The following is a 21741-nucleotide window of genomic DNA, read 5'->3' on the forward strand; positions in this document are numbered from 1 at the left end:
GAACCAGAGATCAAGTTGTCAACATCTGCTGGATCATCGAAAAAGCAAGAGAGTTCCAAAAAAAAAAAAAAATCCACTTCTGCTTTATTGATTATGCCAAAGCCTTTGACTGTGTGGATCACAATAAACTGTGGAAAATTCTGAAAGAGATAGGAATACCAGACCACCTGACCTCCCTCCTGAGAAATCTGTATGCAGGTCAGGAAGCAATAGTTAGAACTGGACACAAAACAACAGGCTGGTTCCAGATCAGGAAAGGAGTACATCAAGGCTGTATATTGTCACTCTGCTTATTTAACTTATATACAGAGTACATCATGAGAAACGCTGGGCTGGATGAAGCACAAGCTAGAATCAAGATTGCCGGGTGAAATATCAATAACCTCAGATATGCAGATGACACCACCCTTATGGCAGAAAGCGAAGAAGAACTGATCCTCTTGATGAAAGTGAAAGAGGAGAGTGAAAACGCTTGCTTAAAACTCAACATAGAAAAAACTAAGATCATGGCATCTGGTTTCATTACTTCATGGCAAATAGATGGGGAAACAGTGGAAACAGTGGATGACTTTATTTGGGGGGGCTCCAAAATCACTGCAGATGTTGACTGCAGCCATGAAATTAAAAGATGCTTACTCCTTGGAAGAAAAGTTATGACCAACCTAGACAGCATATTAAAAAGCAGAGGCATTACTTTGCAAACAAAGGTCCATCGGGTCAAAGCTATGGTTTCTCCAGTAGCCATGTATGGATGTGAGAGTTGAACTATGAGAAAGCTGAGCACTGAAGAATTTATGCTTTTGAACTGTGGTGTTGGAGAAGACTCTTGAGAGTTCCTTGGGCCGCAAGGAGATCCAACTAATTCATCCTAAAGGAAATCAGCACTGAATATTCATTGGAAGGAGTGATGTTGAAGCTGAAACTCCAATACTTTGGCCACCTGATGTGAAGAACTGACTCATTTGAAAAGACCCTGGGGAAGGTTGAAGGTGGGAGGAGAAGTGGATGACAGAGGATGAGATGGTTGGATGGCATTATGAACTCCATGGACATGAGTTTGAGCAAACTCTCAGAGTTGGTAATGGACATGGAAGCCTGGCCTACTGCCATCCATTGGGTCACAAAGAGTCAGACATGACTGGGCGACTGAACTGATATATTCTTAAACCTAAATCTTTACAAACTCAGACATTTCCTCAAGATAAATTTTCAGATGCAGAATTACTGAGACTCAGGTATGAATCAGATTTTCATGCTCATCCCACCTCCTGGAATTTCTTTCACAAAAATTTCCACCTGCTGAAATCCTAGCCACAAGTCACTAAGTGTGTCTTACATTGCTATTCTCTGGGCATATATCCAGAGAAAAACATGGTCCAAAAGGATACATACACTCCAATGTTCATTGCAGCATTATTTACAATAGCCAAGACATGGAAGCAACCTAAAAGTCCACTGACATAGGAGTAGGTAAAAGGGTGTGATATGTATTAATATTTAAAATGGAAATTATTCATCCATTAAAAAGTGAAATAATGCCATTTGCAGCAAGATGACTGGACCTAGAGATTGTCATACTGAGCGAAGTCAGATAGAGAAGCAGAAACATCATATGACATCCTTTATGTTCTGTGCTGTGCTTAGTTGCTTCAGTTGTGTCTGACTCTTTGCTACTCCATGGACTGTAGCCTGCCAGGCTCCTCTGTCCATGAGATCCTCCAGGCAAGAATACTGGAGTAGGTTGCAATTTCCTGTTCCAAGAATCAAGACTGTATTTCCTGCATCTCTTGCACTATAGGCAGATTCTTTACTACTGTGCGACCAGAGAAGCCCATGACATCCCTTATATGGGTAATCTAAAAAGTTGTGATACAAATCAACTTATTTACAAAACAGAAATAGACTCACAGACTTAGAGAAGAAACTTACAGTTGCCAGGAGGAAGGCTATGGAGAAGGGATAGTTAGGGAGTTTGGGATCTACATGTACACACTGCTATATTTAAAATGGATAACCAACAAGGGCCTACTGTGTAGCAAAGGAAACTCTGCTCAATGTTATGTGGCAGCTTGGATGGGAGGGAAGTCTGGGGGAGAATGGATACATGTATATGTATATGTATGGCTGAGTCCCTTTGTTCTTCACCTGAAACTATCACAACATTGTAAATTGGCTATACTCTAATACAAAATTAAAGTTTAAAGAAAAATTCTTTCCTTAATCATAATCAGTGTAAATGAATCTGAAAAGTAAATAAATACTACTCATCACCCCAGCACTCTGATAAAACCATTTGTAAGATGGTGATGTGTTTTCTTTCTAGATTTGAATGTGTATTCTTTCTCCTTTCTTATTTCTTTGTTGTTTAGTCAACTAAGTCATATCTGATTCTCTATGACCCCAATGACAGTAGTCCACCAGGTTCCTCTGTCCATGCGATTTCTCAAGTAAGACTACTGGAGTGGGTTGCCATTTCCTCCTTCAGTGGATATTCCTGAATCAGGGATTGAATTCACATCTCCACTTGGCAGGCTGATTCTTTACCATTGAGCCACCAGGAAACACTTATTCCTATAAATGTGTTCTTAAAGATAAAAGTTCATATATTTAAACAAAATGGAATTAATATGAACATACTATTGTAGTCTGTTTTTATTCAGCATTTCAAAAAATATATTTATTTTAATGGCTATTAATATTATAGTATATGTGATAATTTACTTAACAAATCACCTATTGCTGGATATTTTAGGTGGTCTTCAATATTTTACAGTTATAAATAACTGGTTGTATATCCCTGAAGCTAAATCTTTCTAAACAACCTTAATTATTTCCTGAAGATAAACTCTCAGAAGTGGAATTGCTGAGAACCAAGTGTGAACACTTCTTGAGAAGGCTGTTAAGTACTGCCAGCCTACCTCTCAGAAATATGATACCATTTTCTACTCCTACTAGTTTTCTTGCACATTCACAAACCTGTGTGTTATAACTTTGTTTTAATCAACATCAGTTTTATCCCTAAAGGTAAATCAGTTTCCATGATGTCTTGCTGGAGGTAAAACAGCTACTGGCTCTCTGCCTCCCACATCTGCCCACTCTGTTCCATGTGCACTCAATTCTCAGACTAAACTCATAAATGACAGCTTTATGCCTGACATGTGCCCCAGGAAGTCACCTGTACAAAACTGCACTCACTAATCTCTCCATCCTTCATCTCCACAAGTCAGCTCCTTGGGCTTTCTGGGTAGTTGTGAGGGTTGAGTGTGAATATGTGTGTTATACACCTGGTAGTTCTTTTCTCCAAATACTCTGCAGATGCCTAATTCTTCATTCACTGAATCAGGGCATCAAGCCTTTGCTAATGTTGTTCCCACCTCCTGGAATGACTTTCGCAAATGTTTCTACCTACTGAAATCATAGCAAGTCACTAAGTGTACTTCACATGCTCAATTTCTCAGAAATACTCTACTTGTTGCCTTATGTGGACTTCTCTCAACCCTAATGGATGTTACATCATCTTTTCTAAACTCCTATAAAATTATAACTGCTTTCTATATTACAAAGCAGAAACAGGCATTTTCTTATTTCTTCAAGTGAACTGTATGTGCTAAAAGTAGGATCTGTATTTAATTTTCCCTTGTATTATTTGTATTACCTGTGATACCCTGAGACAGAGGCTTTCATAGGGAGCTGAGGTTTTTAATTCAGACTGGAGAAATTTATGGATAATCTCAGTTCAGTTCAGTTCAGTTGGTCAGTTGTGTCCAACTCTTGCGACCTCATGAATCGCAGCACACCAGGCCTCCCTGTCCATCACCAACTCCCAGAGTTTACCCAAACTCATATCCATTGAGTCAGTGGTGCCATCCAGCCATCTCATTCTCTGTCATCCCCTTCTCCTCCTGTCCCTAATCCCTCCCAGCATCAGGGTCTTTTCCAATGAGTCAACTCTTCACATGAGGTGGCCAAAGTATTGGAGTTTCAGCTTTAGCATCAGTCCTTCCAATGAACACCCAGGACTGATCTCCTTTAGGATGGACTGGTTGGATCTCCTTGCAGTCCAAAGGACTCTCAAGAGTCTTCTCCAACACCACAGTTCAAAAGCATCAGTTCTTAGGTGCTCAGCTTTCTTCACTGTCCAACTCTCACATCCATATGACTACTGGAAAAACCATAGCCTTGACTAGATGGACTTTGTTGGCAAAGTAAAATCTCTGCTTTTTAATATGCTATCTAGGTTGGTCATAACTTTCCTTCCAAGGAGTAAGTGTCTTTTAATTTCATGGCTGTGATCACAATCTGCAGTGATTTTGGGGCCCCCAAAAATAAAGTCTGACACTGTTTCCACTGTTTTCCCATCTATTTCCCATGGAGTGATGGGACCAGATGCCATGATCTTGGTTTTCTGAATGTTGAGCTTTAAGCCAACTTTTTCACTCTCCTCTTTCACTTTCATCAAGAGGCTGTTTAGTTCCTCTTTACTTTCTGCCATAAGGGTGGTGTCATCTGCATATGTGAGGTTATTGATATGGATAATCTATTACTATATTATTTATGTATAAGATAAGCTAGACAGAGAAATAGATATGGCAGATGGATCCAATAGCCATAAATATGATTGCAATTGGCCAACCCCTTATTTTCCCTGGACAGATGACAATTTATGCAGCATAAGTAGTTAAGGTCATTTTGTGCTGTGTGCTAAGTTGCTTCAGTCATGTCTGACTCTGAGACCCTATGGACTGAAGCACTTTAGGCTCCTCTGTCCATGGGATCTCCAGGAAAGAATACTGGAGTGGGTTGCCATGCCCTTCTTCAGGGGATCTTCCCCATCCAGGGATCAAACCCTGGTCTCTTAAGTCTCCTATATTGGCAAGAGGATTCTTTAGCACTAGCGCTACCTGGGAAGCCCCTAAGGTCATTTTAGATCCTATGAAAATGACAACCATCTATCTTTGCCCAAGTATTTACAGTGTGTTGGTCTTCATGCTGGGTGTTTAATATGTCTTATTTTCTTTAAGTTGCAGAACAAAATTAGATGTTAAGTCCCATCATTTCCATTTTTCAAATGAGAAGATCGAGGCTTATAAGATTAATGAGTCTGCCTGTTTCAATTCTGGTTTCCCTGGTGTGTATGCCCAGCAGTGGGATTGCTGGGTCATAAGGCAGTTCTATTTGCAATTTTTTAAGGAATCTCCACACTGTTCTCCATAGTGGCTGTACTAGTTTGCATTCCCACCAACAGTGTAGGAGGGTTCCCTTTTCTCCACACCCTCTCCAGCATTTATTGCTTGCAGATTTTTGGATCGCAGACATTCTGACTGGTGTGAAGTGGTACCTCATTGTGGTTTTGATTTGCATTTCTCTAATAATGAGTGATGTTGAGCATCTTTTCATGTGTTTGTTAGCCAGGACATGGAAGCAACCTAGATGTCCATCAGCAGATGAATGGATAAGAAAGCTGTGGTACATATACACAATGGAGTATTACTCAGCCGTTAAAAAGAATACATTTGAATCAGTTCTGATGAGATGGGTGAAACTGGAGCCGATTATACAGAGTGAAGTAAGCCAGAAAGAAAAACACTAATACAGTATACTAACACATATATATGGAATTTAGAAAGATGGCAATGATGACCCTGTATGCAAGACAGCAAAAAAGACACAGATGTGTATAGTGGACTTTTGGACTCAGAGGGAGAGGGAGAGGATGAGATGATTTGGGAGAATGGCATTGAAACATGTATAATATCATGTAAGAATCGAATCGCCAGTCTATGTCCGATGCAGAATACGGCATGCTTGGGGCTGGTACACGGGGATGACCCAGAGAGATGTTGTGGGGAGGGGGTTGGGAGGGGGGTTCATGTTTGGGAACACATGTACACCCGTGGTGGATTCATGTCAATGTATGGCAAAACCAATATAGAATTGTAAAGTAAAATTAAAAAAAAAAAAAAAAAGATTAATGAGTCTGCCTGAAATAGCAGAGCCCTTAAGTCACAGCATGGGACTCAAATCCATATGTGCCAGTCTCTTTTTCATTTTGCTGGTGGTCTCCTTATCTCCTTGATGGACTGATACCTTATTATGCCCTTCTGTGTAGCTGAAACAGAGAAACTAGGGAGAGGTGTGTTGTTGTTCAGTCACTAAGTCATGTCCAACTCTGCTACCCCATGGACTGAAGCAGACCAGATTTCCCTATCCTTCACTCTCTCCCAGAGTTTGCTCAAACTCATGTTCATTGACTCGATGATGACATCTAATCATCTAATCCTTTGTCAACCCATTCTCCTCTTGCCCTCAATCCTTCCCAGAATCAGGGTCTTTTCCAAGGGGTTGGCTTTTTGCATCAGATGGCCAAAATGTTGGAACTTCAGTATCAGTTTTTCCAATGAATATTCAGGGTTGATTTCCTTTAGGATTGACTGGTTTGCTCTCCTTGCTGTCCAAGAAACTCTCAAGAGTCTTCTCCAGCACCACAGTTTGAAAGTATCAATTCTTTAGTGCTCAGCCTTTTTACATAGTTGCAGTTAAAGGAACAGGCCTACCATAGATATCTTGTTGCCAGAGAGTTAAAGCATGATGTGGATATGGATGCAGAAAATGTGGTAAGTGGGACAAGATGGCCAACATTACAGAGAAGAAAAGGGTACTTGAGGTCAGGTAGGCTGGCTGTCAGCAGGAAGAACCAGCACCCACAGCTGGGCTGGGAGAGAAACCTGCAGCTAAGTGGGACAATGGTTCCTGGGAAATGGGCCAAATAGACCTAATGTCCTGCTTGCAACTGCAAGCCTCATTCTTCATACCATCAGGTGGTGAAAGAGCTGCACATACACTGCTGCACTAGGCTGTCTCTGACTTCAGGTCCAGGCATGGATGGGCCTGTGGGAAATCCCTCCAGCCCCTGCAGGAGGCTAGTGTGGGGAAGGTGGAAGAAGGATGAAAACTATCTGTGATGAAGAGAGACTCCACTGGAAAAGATGCAAATAAATGCATTGAAATAACATAGAGTTGGATTATAATGTAGAGGCACAATTTCCAGAATATAAAAGAAAATAAATCAGTAAGGTAAGTGGCACAGAACATTCTAGAACCTCCTGCTCAGACGCAACAGGTGTTTGGGTGATTCATGACTCAATTTCAAACTGTCAAAGTACAATTTTTGGAAATTGTAGTTTATCACTCATCAAAAATTGTCCATGGGAGAGAAAGGACTTTACTGGAAGAACTTCTTCAAACATGATGCTGAGTCAATAGGTATGGGTGAGCCTGAGACTCTGCATTTCTAAGAAATTCCAGGTGATTCAGGTGCTGCTGGCCCTGACACCAACATCTGAGTCACAAGGAATGAGGAAGCCGGCAGGGCAAATGGGAAAATTGGTGTGAGAGGAGGGGTTGCGGAGAAAATACTATGTTAAAAAAGGAGAAAATGTAGGACAGCAATATTTTGCACGTTATAGCAACGTCTAAGTGTCTGTAAAAATGTATTATCCAAGTAATAGCTCTGAACAAGAAAAGAAGATAACAAATCAAAATCAATCCACCTCGAGAGCTGGAAAAGCTTTAAAACAACCCAGCACTCTAAAATGATCAAATCAAGCACAAAACCATTTAAATGAAAAACTCAGCCTGTGTTTGGAATCTAACCAGGAAGCCTAGGGTTCTATTTACCTCATTTTGGTCTTTACTTTTACTAGCTATTTCTTCCATGAATTAGAAACCTGCATGGTGCCTACTACACTTTCCTGTTGACTCTGATTTCCAGGAATCGGGACAACAGAGGACATGATAGAGAGAGAACAGAGCCCCACTTCTGCTAGGTGGGCTCACTCCCATGTCCCCCAAAGCAACCTCTCAATCAAATTCAACATCAAAGAGGTGTCCTGGAGTGTCAGGGGCTGGAGCAGGAGAGCAGCAGAGGAAACCTGGGATGTACACAAGTGGAGTAAAATCACTTCATGAACACACTGCCCAAGTATCATCTCCAAACACAGAAATGAAGCTAACGGTGATACTGAGTGTTGACCAAGATACATATCAAAAGTCAAGTTACTGCAATTATTAATTCAGTCTTCAAACTCAATCTTCCCTCACATACTTTAGGACCTCAGATAACCCTAGGACTGGGGGATTTTAAGATAAAAGAACACAAATCTGTTACGGTCTTAAGTTGTACTACATAGTTTCTTAGATATTTATATTTTTGGTTTGGGAGAAATTTAAAATCAGTACACATTAACAGAATTATATTTACAACAGGAAGTCTGATGGACACATTGTCTCCAAGTAAGCAAACATCATCTACTAGTGCTCTCAGGGACAGGATTTCATAAAAATTGTAGCTAATGTAGCTAATGCTTTCCTGACATAGGAATCCTCATCTTCCTCCTGACCTACAATGAAAATGGAAACAATTCAGGGCAAGTTTTTGCCCTGTGACTAACTGAAGCTTCTTCCTGGGTATCTATCATTTGAGCATTAAGTTGAATATTCTTTCATGTTAAAAGGGTGCATGCGTGCTCAGTCAGTAGGTCACATCCAACTCTTTGTGACCCCATTGACTGTAGCCCACCAGGCTCCTCTGTCCATGGAATTTTCCAGGTAAGAATACTGGAGCAGGTTGTCATTTCCTTCTCCAGAGGATCTTCCCCACCCAGGGATTGAACCCGCATCCACTGCACTGCAGGCAGATTCTTTACCACTGAGCTACCTGAGAGACATGTGTGTGTTGGTTACTGGTTGCTCAGACCTGTGTGCTACTCACTCACTCTCCTAGCCAGAAGTCCCTCAGTACTCTCACTGTGCTCTGCAGAATGCCATTTCCTGGGGAACAGAGATGAAAACAAGATGTTACCTGATCTTAAGAAGCCTCAGGGTTCTGTGAGATACAGATGAAAATTACAAAGCATGCCACAGATGATATCTTTTAATTCTGGTAAAACATGTAACCCAAAATTTACCAGCTTAACAAATTCTATTTCAAATCCTGAAAGATGATGCTGTTAAAGTGCTGCACTCAATATGCCAGCAAATTTGGAAAACTCAGCAGTGGCCACAGGACTGGAAAAGGTCAGTTTTCATTCCAATCTCAAAGAAAGGCAATGCCAAAGAATGATCAAACTACTGCACAACTGCACTCATCTCGCATGCTAGCTAAGTAATGCTACAAATTCTCCAAGATAGGCTTCAACAGTACATGAACCAAGAACTTCCAGATGTTCAAGCTGGATTTAGAAAAGGAAGAGGAACCAGAGATCACGTTACCAACATCCAATGGGTCAAAGAAAAAGCAAGAGAGTTCCAGAAAAACGTCTACTTTTGCTTTATTGACTACACCAATATACGTCAAGGCTATATATTGTCAACCTGCTTATTTAACTTATATACGGAATATAACATGCAAAATGCCAGACTGGATGAAGCACAAGCTGGAATCAAGATTGCAGGAAGAACATATCAAAAACCTCAGATATGCAGATGACACCATCTTTATGGCAGAAAAAGAAGAGGAACAAAGAGCCTCTTGATGAAGATGAAAGAGGAGTGTGGAAAAGCTGGCTTAAAACTCAACATTCAAAAAATGAAGATCATGGCATCTGTTCCCATCACTTCATGACAAATAGATGGGGAAACAATGGAAACAGTGACAGACTTTATTTTGGGGTGGCTCCAAAATCACTGCAGATGATGACTGCAGCCATGAAATTAAAAATGCTTGCTTCTTGGAAGAAAAATTATGACCAACATAGACAACATATTAAAAAGCAGAGACATTACTTTATCAACAAAGGTCCGTCTAGTCAAAGCTATGGTTTTTCCAGTAGACATATATGGATGTGAGAGTTGGACGATAAAGAAGGCTGAACACCAGAGAATTGATGCTTCTGAGCTGTGGTGTTGGAGAAGACTCTTGAGAGCCTCGGACTGCAAGAAAATCCAACCAGGAATCAGTCATGAATGAACCCTAAAGGAAATCAGCCCTGAATATTCATTGGAAGAACTGATGCTGAAGCTGAAACTCCAATACTTTGGCTACACGATGTGAAGAACTGACTCAATTGAAAAGACCCTGTTGCTGCAAAAGATTGAAGGCGGGAGGAGAAGGGGATGACAGCAGATTAGATGGTTGGATGGCACCACTGACTCGACGGACATGAGTTTGAGCAAGCTCTAGGAGTTGATGATGGACAGGGAAACCTGGTGTGCTGTGGTCCATGGGGTCGCAAAGAGTCAGACATGCCTGAGTGACTGAACTGAATTGAACAGTTTTTAAGAGGACAGTTTAGTGTTAAGTACATTCACACTTTTTTGCAAGCAAGTTCCAGAATATTTCCTGTCATGTAAAACTGAAATTCTGTACCCAATAAACATCAGCTCCCCATCACTCTCACTCCAGTCCCTGACTACCAATATTCTACTGTTGTCTTTATAAATTTGATTGCTCTAGGATTCTAATACATGGAATCATGTAGTATTCATTCCTTTTGTTTCTGGCTTATTTCACATAACATAATGTCCTCAAGGCTCACCTATATATTAAATTTTCTTTCCTTTTGAAGTTGAATAATAATATTTCATTGTAGGGATATACTACCTTGTAAGGATTTGCTTATCCACTCATCTGATGAATGATATATATCTTGGGATGTTTCTAACTTTTGGCTACTGTGAATAATACTGCTATGAACATGAGTATACCATAAATGCTATCTTTAAAGAATATATATAATGCTGATGAAAATTCAAGTATCTCACAAAAGCAGATACAGGATTAACTCAGAAGATGAGGGAACTTCCCTGGTGGCTCAGATGATAAAGAATCCAGCTGCAATGCAGGAGAAACAGGTTTGATTCCTGGGTGGGAATGATCCCATGGACAAGCAAATGGCAACCCACTCCAATAATCTTGCTTGGAGAATTCCATGGACACACAGTCCATGGAGTCACAAAGAGTCAGACATGACTGAGCGAGTAACACTTCTACTCAGAAAATGAGATTTTTCACCAGCTTCATGACAGAAGGGAAGGGGCAGCATGTGCACACTGGAAGCAGGGAGGGCATGTTGCTTTGGGAGAATCTACACAGGAGCTGAGGGCAGAGGGGGTGAGAATGTTAGGACCCAAGGATGGCGAGGGAGGTGGGGAAGAGTGTCCCACTACTTTATCTGTTCTGGTTTAGTCTCTTCTTCAAGCATCTCTCCTGGTCTGAGTTGAGGGACCCAAGCTGAGTGTGAAAGGAACATCACCAGCAGATATGGAAGCTGGCAGGACCGGGACACAAACCTCTCTATCATCTCCCACATGGATCCTCCTCTGCTCCTTTTGGGTTGCTTTCATCAACTTTAAGCAAATCTCTGGGCCCTGCCTCTATGAGGGGCTTTGGTTCCTCAGCCCTGACTGAGTCACAATTCTGGGCTCTTTTTTGATGGCCACACAGTCCCTCTTTGGAGAGGACCTGAGGCTGAACTATGGTTTGAGCATCATCTTACCCAGGCCAGTAAGGATCAGATCTGTGCTAAAGAAAGAAGCAGCCTGTGGGGTGAGAGCAGGGGGCTGACTACTAAGTGTGGGTGAGTGGAGGACAAGTCTATGGGAGGGAGGGCCAAGGGATAGAGGAGGAGGCTTCAACTGAAAGGCATCATGGGAGGAAGAGAAGATTCCAGAAGTACAAAGAAGAAAAGATGACAAGAAATGAGCTATAGGAGAGTTAGGGCTAAGAGTTAGGAGAGACAGGGAGCCAGGGCTGACTTCCAAGACTCCTCATGAATAATCGGGTAAAACATATAGTATCCTGGCCCAGGTTAATTTCCAGGTCCAGGGCCCAGGGCCCTCCAAGCACCATGAGGGAGCTTGCAACACAAAGAAATGCTGGGGTCCCCCTTCCATGGTCAATTCCCAAGAATGATGCACTTCTCATGTCACTACACAACTTCCCAGGTGGCACTAGTGGTAAAGAACCTGCTTCAATGCAGGAGACGTAAGAGATGCCAGTTTGATCACTGGGTTGGGAAGGTCCCCTGGATGAGTATACAGCAACCCATCCAGTATTCTTGCCTGGAGAATTCCATGGACGGAGGAGCCTGACAGGCTATAGCCCATGGGGTCACAAAGACTTGGACACAACTGAAGCAACTTATTGAATGTGCATCCATGAGGAACAAAGAGTCCCCTGACACAGCAACAACGAAACCAAGAACAAATATGGTGCTAACTCTTTAGCTGGATTTTAAAGAGAAAACTGAGTTAAACAAACCTTTTTTGTTGATTCAATGACTGCGGACAGGTTCTTCAATACCAGAGGTGCATCTGGAGTGTGCCTGAAGTTAACACTGTAAAAATGAATCCTTCCATCATTACTCCAGGGTGGTGGGGGACGATCCTTGTATTCCCAGGGAGCTTCTTTCTCAAGGTCTAAATATCCCATCACTCTTTCCACTGAAATCATCTGAAAGACACATGACATCACATGAGTCAGGACAGAGGGTCTTGTTTATAGGTGTTCCAAGATTGTAAATGAGATGTGCTGCTTTTATATGTAACTGGTTTAAAATATCTCACATCTTATCATTCCCAAAGGACAGAAATAGGAGTTTGATGAGAGCTTTGATGATTTCCAAACTTCTTCATTGTCTTGTAATTCTTTCATTTAGGATTTCATCCTTAAACATCATATTAAAGCTAAAAGAATTACAGAACTGAATGATAAAGTTTTATTTACCTACTTTTCACATATGGATAAAAGAAACAAGAGAATTTTGTTAAAGAAAATAATACTTATGGACATCAATCAGTAACGTGTGGCTACAGAAGGGCCATTCTGAGAAGCCGCTTATCCTACCAGAAAGAAGGGACACTAGCAAATTCAGATGTTCACCACATACAGGAATAAATGCTACAATGAAGTATGTGTACCTATTAATTAAACAAACAAAAACCCCTCAAAATACTGAATCATTTTACCAAGAATGGGAATTATCTATTAAGAAACAAAAATAAACAAGTTCCAGAGAAATTAGCATATATTCTCTCTAGAACTTCAGAACCTTCCCCCTACTTTCATCATATCTAAAAAATATAATTATGAAGAGACATTTATTTCACTTGAAGAGAGCTGACAATGAATATAAAATGTGCCAACATGACATACATAAGATTAAGGACAATATACATAGATTTTATTTTACATTGACTTTAACCAGATGGAGGAGGAAAACTCTGTTAGCTATGATGTAAAAATAACAGCTTTAATATTTTACATAAGAATTGCTTTTACGCCATTTAATGGCAAGGAGACTTGAAAGCGCTAAGAAGGTTAAAATAAACATCACCAGGTTCTCAACTTCAGTCCTTTGCCTGACACACCACTGGAACATCCCCGTGAGCATGAGGGCAAGAGACAGGACCAGGCCAACCTGCCCAGGAGTCAAAGCTAAATAAGAAAGAAGGAGAATAAAGTCATTCCTGTTCTTAATCCCTCATCTAGCTCCTTCTGTCACTTTATGAAGCAGACTCCTTTATAATATTTAAATCATTTGTATATAATGATAATATGACACATACTTTCACTATGTCTTGATTGAGACCATGATAAAATGAAAAAAAAAAACATTTTAAATTCAAAAAGACTACAAAATGAGTTTATTAATCCCAGCAGGACTGACACACTTGACAGCATTCCAAAGGTGAGGAATCATGTCACTATTCTGACTTTCATCATTAGGGTTTCAAGAACCTTTGCGTAAAGTTCACTTTCTATATTCAAGGCAGCTGCCATTGAAACCATGAAAAACAAGACAATGGGTTCTAAGAGCCAGTGCTTTTAAGTCTAAACTGCTACTCTCATTGCTCCTTATTAAAGATTTTGATTCAGTGCTGTTACTATGGAATAGAGATGGTGAATTCATGGCACAAATGCCGACACCTACTCATCTGGTACCCACACAGCAGGGAGGACACTGTTCTTTCCTACAGAGAATCTTTCTCACCTCAGTGAATCAGGCACCTGCAACTAAGAGATTCAAGTAGCCCTAAAGCTAACTGGACAAAAGCTTAATATAAGCGTAAACCTGGTTTGCTCCTCCCAACACTACCTGGAATGTTCAGCAAGTCAGCTTGCTACATTTGCATAGACCTCAACCCATTCAAAGAAAGAGATAGAAAGGTCTCATTGAGATACAAATGATTTCATATAGACTATGTGGTGAAATCCTATACTGCAAACACTAATTCATTAGAGTGAAACAGTATATAGTAGATAAGACAGCAGGAGCTTTATTTAATAAATGTAAATGAAACTATAAACTGTATTCATATTATAAGTAATTACATCTGTACTCACCATCTGCAAGAATCAGGGACACAAAGACAACAACAGTGACGAAGATGGCACAGATGACATCTAGATACACAGCGAGCCATCGGGATGTCATCAAAAGCAGGAACCAAGCCTCTGCATTTGTGAACCGTAATAAGTATAATAAATCAGTAGAACAGCCATGTTAGCTGCTTCAAATGAGAAAGAGCATTCTGTTCAGTTGAGCAACAGATTTTTACACAGGTAGGATAGCAAAGTTATACTATCCTATACCCAAGGAGCCCAAAGAGTCCAGAAAGCTAGGTTTTGACATGACATTTGACACACACAGGAATCAGTCCAGGGGCTCTGTGGGAAGCATGCACTGAAAAACTCAGTCCACAGGTTATAAACAGAAATTTCATCATGAGAAAGAAGATGGAAAAACAGTCTCATCAGTGCGTTTCCTGCAGTGCTGGGCCTCAACCTGAAGATCACTCTCTCACATGTTGACTATTCCCAGTTCTCTGATAGCAACGAGCACAGCTCACGCTGTTTCCAGCACCCTCCACAATTCCTACAGGGTCCTGCACAGTGTTTACCCTTCAGAGCCAGTGTGTAAGTAACCATCAGCTCCCAGGACCTGTATGTGGCATTTAAAATGCCATTTTATCTTCAAAATACAATACAATACAGATTGAAGATACAGGCCAGGATTTTATAGACTTGTAGTAAATTCTGAAATTTCTACCTAGAACAAATCTTAACTGATACAAAGAATAATATACATGAAGAGAATAGCAAATATGCTAATCAGGAAATTATTTTCCTCAGTCAGGTTTGACATGCTCTGAAAAGAGAGCTGTCAACTACAGCCTGGAGGCCAGGAATGGCCAGCACCTGGTTCCATAAGTGAAGTTTTAGTGGATCACAGGCACGGCCGTTTGCTGATGTATTTATTACCTTTGCCATCCTTTGTGCTACAACAGGAAACTTGAGAAGTTACAACAGACACAGGACAGCACACAAAGCTGGCTCTTTGCTGACTCCTGCCCTAAGGAGACAGAAAACCACAGGGTACAGTGATGGAAGGACAACACAAGCCAGTCAGGGGAGGCAAGCAGCGGGCGCACAGAGGGGATGGTGAGAGGAAGGGGTGGGGGAGGCAGGTGTGCAGAGGGGGCCGTGGGGCAGCACACAAAAGTGCTGGCCAGCCAGAGCACCTGAGAGGGAAGTCAGGCCTCAGGAGGCAGCACACCCCATCCTTTGAAATCATCTCCAGAAACGTACAGACCTGAATGCAAGTCCTGGTGTGCATCAAACAGCTCCTGAAAACTCTGTTCAGCTCTGTACGCCCGGATGGTCCAGAGTCCCAGGAGAGAAGATGCTAAGTGGGAAAATACTGGGCTCCATGCTGGGGAAGCAGAGACAGACACACAACAGAGAAAGTCAGGGAGGCTGGACAAGAAGAAGCCCAACAGCCTCTCAGGCTCTGTGGTCACATGTGCCACCGAAGGGCACACCCAGGGCTTCCTGGAGGGCTGCCTGGGGGAGGAAGGATGATGTCCCTTCAGAGAGGATCCTCCACGTGACCCTCGAATTCCTGCTCACACCAACCTTCATTTTAACAACCTGGAAATGAAACATTCTCTTTGAACCCCACCCCCCTTTTTTTAACCAAATGCAAATCACAACTAGATTTAGATAAATAAATTCTTTACTAGCTTATTCACCAAGGTCCTCCTCAGCATATACTCCTCCAAATTAAAGAAATATATATGTGTCTATATATATGCATGGTTGAATTACAATGTTTCAGGTATACAACATAGTGGTATGGGTTATTTTTTTTTCTGATTATATCCCATTATAGGACTGCTCAGCAGTTTAAGAATTCACCTGAAATGTAGGAAACACAGGAGATGTGGGTTCGATCCTTGGGTCGAGAAGATCCCCTGGAGGAGGAAGAGGCAACCCATGCCAGTATTCTTGCTGGAGAATCCCATGGACAGTGGAGCCTCGTGGGCTATGGTCCACGGGGTTAAAAGAGTGGGCCATGACTGAGTGACTAAACATGAGCACAAGGGAGGCTAGAACTGTCCCTAGATAGGCTATTACAAGATATTAAGTAAAATTCTCTGTGCTGTATAGTAAATTCATGTTCCTTACCTATTTGGTGCACAATAGTGTGTACTTACTAATTCCATATTCCTAATTTTTCACTCTCCTCTCTTTGCCCTATGGTAACTGTAAATTTGCTTTCTGTATTTGAGTCTATTTCTGTTTTGTATATATATTAATTTATATTATTCTTTGGATTCTACATAGAAGAGATACCGTATAGTATTTGTCTTACTTTCTTTACCAAGAATATTATCTATGTCCATACATGTTGCTACAAGTGGCAACATTTCATTCTTTTCCATGACTGAGTAATTATTGCTAATTTTTGAGTCAGTAGCATTTCAAAATTTAATTCTCCATGAGAGTCCTCACCACCCTGAATTTTGCTGAGCTCCCTGTGTTTTTCTCTACCTCAGATGAGTAGCCTAAGGGCTGGGATAGAGTCAGTACATGCCCCACCCTGCTCCAGAGCCAGACCTAGAAGAGGGTGAGAAGAGTAAGGGAGCGGACAGCCTGCTGCCTCCCCGTCCTGGGCCTCCCCCTGCACCTGCGCCAGGAGCCTCTGTGCGGGTCACGGAGCACCCAGCACTGCACCGCCCTTGTGCCCTCAGGACCCAGCAGACGAGGAGCCTGTGAATGGTCTTGACTTCCGCTCGGGGAACCTGATGGATGTTTTTATATTTGCTGGATGCGTGTCCTGGTGTTTGGAGGTCACTGTAGTGTGTGACACTCCCATCACCCTTTGAGAATCTGACAGTAGCCTTACTGTCCATTCTCTTGTGAGTGACTTCATGTAGGTTTGGGGCCTGGTGTCACATGACTGACCATTCATTTCCTGCCATCTTCTCTAAGAGCACACTGACCACGAGCACCAGGGTCAGGCTTCTGCCCATCAAGGAACATGTGGACTGCAGGCTGCCTGGCAGGAAGGATCCTTACGGTTCTCATTCCCCACCAGGAACAAGGCTGTGACTTGCTGTTGTCAGCGGCAGATAGTGAGCCTGTGACCTCTGTCTGGGATGAGTAATAACTCGTGCTTTATCATCAGAAAATACTGACATCACTTTGTTACCTATGCATCTCCTAGAGAAGACCTATAAGTAAAACCTGGATGTTTTGAGGAAGTTAGGGTCACTTATCGTACAGGAGGATACAGAAAGTTTTTTAAATGATGGGGGAAAAGAATCAAAGTGGAAACTACAAATTATTTTCAGGACCTGACTCTTTAGCCTGGCAACAAAATGCCTATCTGGGTGGTGGTTCAGTCGGTACTGACGAGCATATGGGCACTGCAGCTGTGTGTGTGTACGGGAGAAGTCTGGGGTGCACATGAGCAAAGACATAGAACCACCTCTTGTGTTTAGCATCCCTGGTTCTACAAGCAGGAAAGAGCAGGCTTCCTCCTGTGAGACACGGGGCTCAGAGCAGGTGGGAAGCCCTGGGCTGGGGGTGGATAGTCTGGGCTGGGGGGCATCTGTCCATCCACTCAGTCCTGGGTTGTTTCCACCTGTGACATCTGACCAGGAACCATAATTATTAGGATCCCCCACCTGTGATGGAAAAAATAAAATTAAAACCTCTGAACCAGAACAAGATATAATATTTCCCCTTTGTTCTTAATTTAGGCAAAGAGCCTAAAGTGATTTGGTGGTGTTTATGACTATATAGTTACATGTCTGTTATCTTATTCCAGCACCAACATTGGTCTCTCTGTCCATCCTATTAACTTTTAATTTTAGCCTCCTATAACTTTGCACTTTTAAGAGCAACATGAACACAGACTGAGCTCATGCTCCAAATAAGAAAGGCTGGGAGCTCCGCACAGGCCTTTTCTGCAGCCCCAGCAGGTGTGCCAACTCACCCGCAGAACTCACTCCATCTGGAAGCAGGGTGCTCACAGCGATGATGCAGGTGAATTCTGAGCCCATCACCCTGTCAGGAGGATGCCAGAGTCTAGCTCCAGAGAGCACAGAAAATTCACTAGAATCAGGCTCTCACTTCCACAGCAAATGTTGTGATGTCATCACAGACAAGGCTTCTGAGGAGGAAGCATGTGGCTGTTCACCCAGGGAGAGTCCTGGAATGAACTCTTCACTTTGGCCTCCCTCACCTGCTTCCCTGTCAGGAGATCAAAGTGCAGCTGATTTTCTCCAGCGGGGAGGGTGGGGTCGACTTTAGAAGCCTGTGTCACCCCATTTAAACACCAGGAAACTCAAAGACCCCATCACCTACTTCACCTTATATCTACCAGTTACAGTGGTCTAAGGGAATGCAGACTAGTGAAAATCTACCTTGTCTCTTTCAAACCCCACTTAGGGCTGAGCAGGATGCCGGGATGAGTGAACTGGAGGGTCTCCACAGAAGATTAACTGGTACATGGGAGTGGGGATCAAGGCCCTGGTCTTATCTTGGGCAGTGAAATACCCTTTCCCACAAACACTAAGCTCGCTATCCTATAAGAGCCATGGCATCAGTCTGCAGTCACACACACATGTCACCCTACCTTTCATATGACTGACAGCTGTGTTTCCACAACCCTGAAGATTCTTAAGAACACAACCCACAAAGACTGAAAATCTTCCCTGGCAGGGAAGGGCAGAAAACTATATGCAAGGACCCTCAGCTGACAGCCCTGCTGTGGGTTATCATTCACTCTGTGTAAAACCTGCTAGTGGTTACTATGTTCTGAATTCCTTCATGTTCAAGGTTCTGGAGTCTTTGGTAGTAGTCTGCAAGCACTTGACAAGCACTGACTCAAGAAACCCTCATGTGGTGGATTCATGTCAATCTATGCCAAAACCAATACAGAATTGTAAAGTAAAAATTAAAAATAAATTAATTAATTAAAAAAAAAAAAAAGAAACCCTCATGAGACTTCCAGAGACTGAGGGATTAAGAGCACTCCCTGCCCAGGATTAAGTAACCCACCAAAGTGGTAGAGCAGGTGTCAGACCCAACTCTGTTTTAATCTCATGGTTTTGCTTTTAATCACAACTGCAATGTCTCAGAGGGAGAATAGTGAGGGTTAAGAATGCCCATGTGTGATTAAATACATTTTTCTCCAGACTTTATGTTCAGAAAACCCCAAATCTTCCTTAGCTAATATCCAACAGCCTTAGTCATTACTGTACATCTTACTAAGCATCTGAGGTTGAATAAAGTCCCTGGGAATCTGGTATGAGAACACTTAAAATAGCAGACATGAGGATCCATTGTCTGAATACACATGACAAACATGCTAACCCACTGCCAGCAATGCCTGTGGCAGACATTGCCAGTTGATCACAGCACCCTTTCAGACAGAATTTGGATATGGCTTCATCATTCAGGCACTGCTAAATGCAAAGAGTTGTTTAGACCATTTAAAAGAATGAAATAATGCCATTTTCAGCCACATGGATAGACCTAGAGAGTGTCGTTACTCACTGAATTAAGTATATCAGAGAGGGAGAATATGACATTCTTTATATGTGGAATCTAAAAAAATGAAATAAATGAACTTACTTAAAAACAGAAAGAGACTCACAGACTGAGACAATGAACTTATGGTTTCTGGGAGGAAGGATGGGAGGAAGGGATAGTTAGGGAGTTTGGGATAGACAAGTACATACTGCTATATTTAAAACAAATCACCAACAAGGGCCTATTTTGTACAGTACCTGGAATGTTATGTGACAGCCTGAATGGGAGGAGAGTTTGGAGGGGAACGGATACAAATATATGTATGGCTGAGTCTCTTCACTGCTCACCTGAAACCATCACAACATTACTCGTTATTTAGCTCTACCCCAATACAAAATTAAAAGTTTTAAAATCAAACAAAAAGAGTTAGCTAGAGAAAGGCAACCAAATGCCATCCAGATTTTATGCACTGTTCTGTGACTGCTATTATGCTCACTTCTGCAAAAATGTACCCAATAAACCCATTAAAAGCAGCTACATACTTCTCATTAAGCTGAAAAAAAAAAGAAAAAAAGTCAGCCTAAGCATCCAGAGGCAGCTTGGCAGTAGGATCTGAAACTAAACCTCAAGATGTCAGTAGTCCTTCAGAGCACAAGGATGAAGCAAGTTTAAGCCTTCTGAATACAGCAGTCGGGTGTCCCTGTTTTTACTGGTGCCTTCAGCAGTGACCTTAAGACATACCATCAGTTACTGTTTCAAGAAAACAGTGGTATTATTTATGGCACAGACCACCACCACCCCGCCACCCCGCCACCTAGAGGGAGAAAATAGTTCTAATTAACCGGCCACCACATTTGGTTATATGGGCTGTGGAAGAAGGGGTATCTGGATTGAATAGATTGTTGTTTAATGTTCTTGCAGCATGCTATGATGTAAAAAAAAAAAAAAAAAACAATATTCCACAAGGATGAGGCCAAAGTCTCAGACTCTCCAGATCAAACACTGAGAAAACCCAGTAGTTAAGTTTAGCCACTCAGTCGTGTCTGATCCCTTACAAGCCCATGGACTGCAGGACACCAGGCTGCCCTGTCCATCACCAATTCCTGGAGCTTGCTCAGACTCATGTACATCAAGTCAGTGATGTCATCCAACCAGCTCATCCTCTGTCGTACCCTTCTCTTCCTGCCTTCAATCTTTTCAAGCATTGGGGTCTGTTGCAATCAGTCAGTTCTTTGCATCAGGTGACCAAAGTATTGGAGTTTCAGCTTCAGCATCAGTCTTTCCAATGAATATTCAGTGTTGATGTCCTTTAGGATTAACTGGTTTCGTCTCCTTGCTGTCCAAGGGGATCCCAAGAGTCTTCTCAAACACCACAGTTCAAAAGTGTCAATTCTTCAGTGCTCAGCTTTCTTTATAGTCCAATTCTCACATCCATACATGACTACTGGAAAAAACATAGCCTTGACTAGATGGACCTTGCTGGCAAAGTAATGTCTCTGCTTTTTAATATGCTGTCTAGATTGGTCATAAGGAGTAAGCGTCAAGGAGTTGGTCAAGGAGTAAGCGTCTTTTCATTTCATGGCTGCAATCACCATCTGCAGTGATTTTGGAGCCAAGAAAAATAAAGTCAGCCACTGTTTCCACTGTTTCCACATCTATTTGTCATGAAGTGATGGGACTGGATGCCATGATTTTAGTTTTCTGAAAGTTGAGCTTACAGTCAACTTTTTCACTCTCTTCTTTCACTTTCATCAAGAGACTCTTTAGTTCATCTTCACTTTCTGCCATAAGGGTGGTGTTATCTGCATATCTGAGGTTATTGATATTTGTCTCAGCAATCTTGATTCCAGCTTGTGCTTCATCCAGTCATGCATTTTGTATGAAGTACTCTGCATGTAAGTTAAATAAGCAAGATG

General features: G+C 41.9%; 1 protein-coding gene across 1 annotated transcript in view; it reads right to left on the bottom strand.

Annotated features, from left to right (window-relative positions):
* Positions 1 to 21741, bottom strand: part of LOC120883241 (multidrug resistance-associated protein 4-like) — a 181019-nt gene that overhangs the window by 64216 nt on the left and 95062 nt on the right. The window contains exons 20-23 of the mRNA XM_040267270.1: positions 15594 to 15713; positions 14345 to 14455; positions 13335 to 13435; positions 12260 to 12451 (exon numbers count right to left, since the gene is read on the bottom strand). Coding sequence (XP_040123204.1) covers positions 12260 to 12451; positions 13335 to 13435; positions 14345 to 14455; positions 15594 to 15713 — 524 coding nt within the window. The remainder of the gene's footprint in view (positions 1 to 12259; positions 12452 to 13334; positions 13436 to 14344; positions 14456 to 15593; positions 15714 to 21741) is intronic.

Source organism: Oryx dammah, unplaced genomic scaffold (assembly GCF_014754425.2).
Source record: "Oryx dammah isolate SB20612 unplaced genomic scaffold, SCBI_Odam_1.1 HiC_scaffold_24, whole genome shotgun sequence".
NCBI lineage: Eukaryota > Metazoa > Chordata > Mammalia > Artiodactyla > Bovidae > Oryx > Oryx dammah.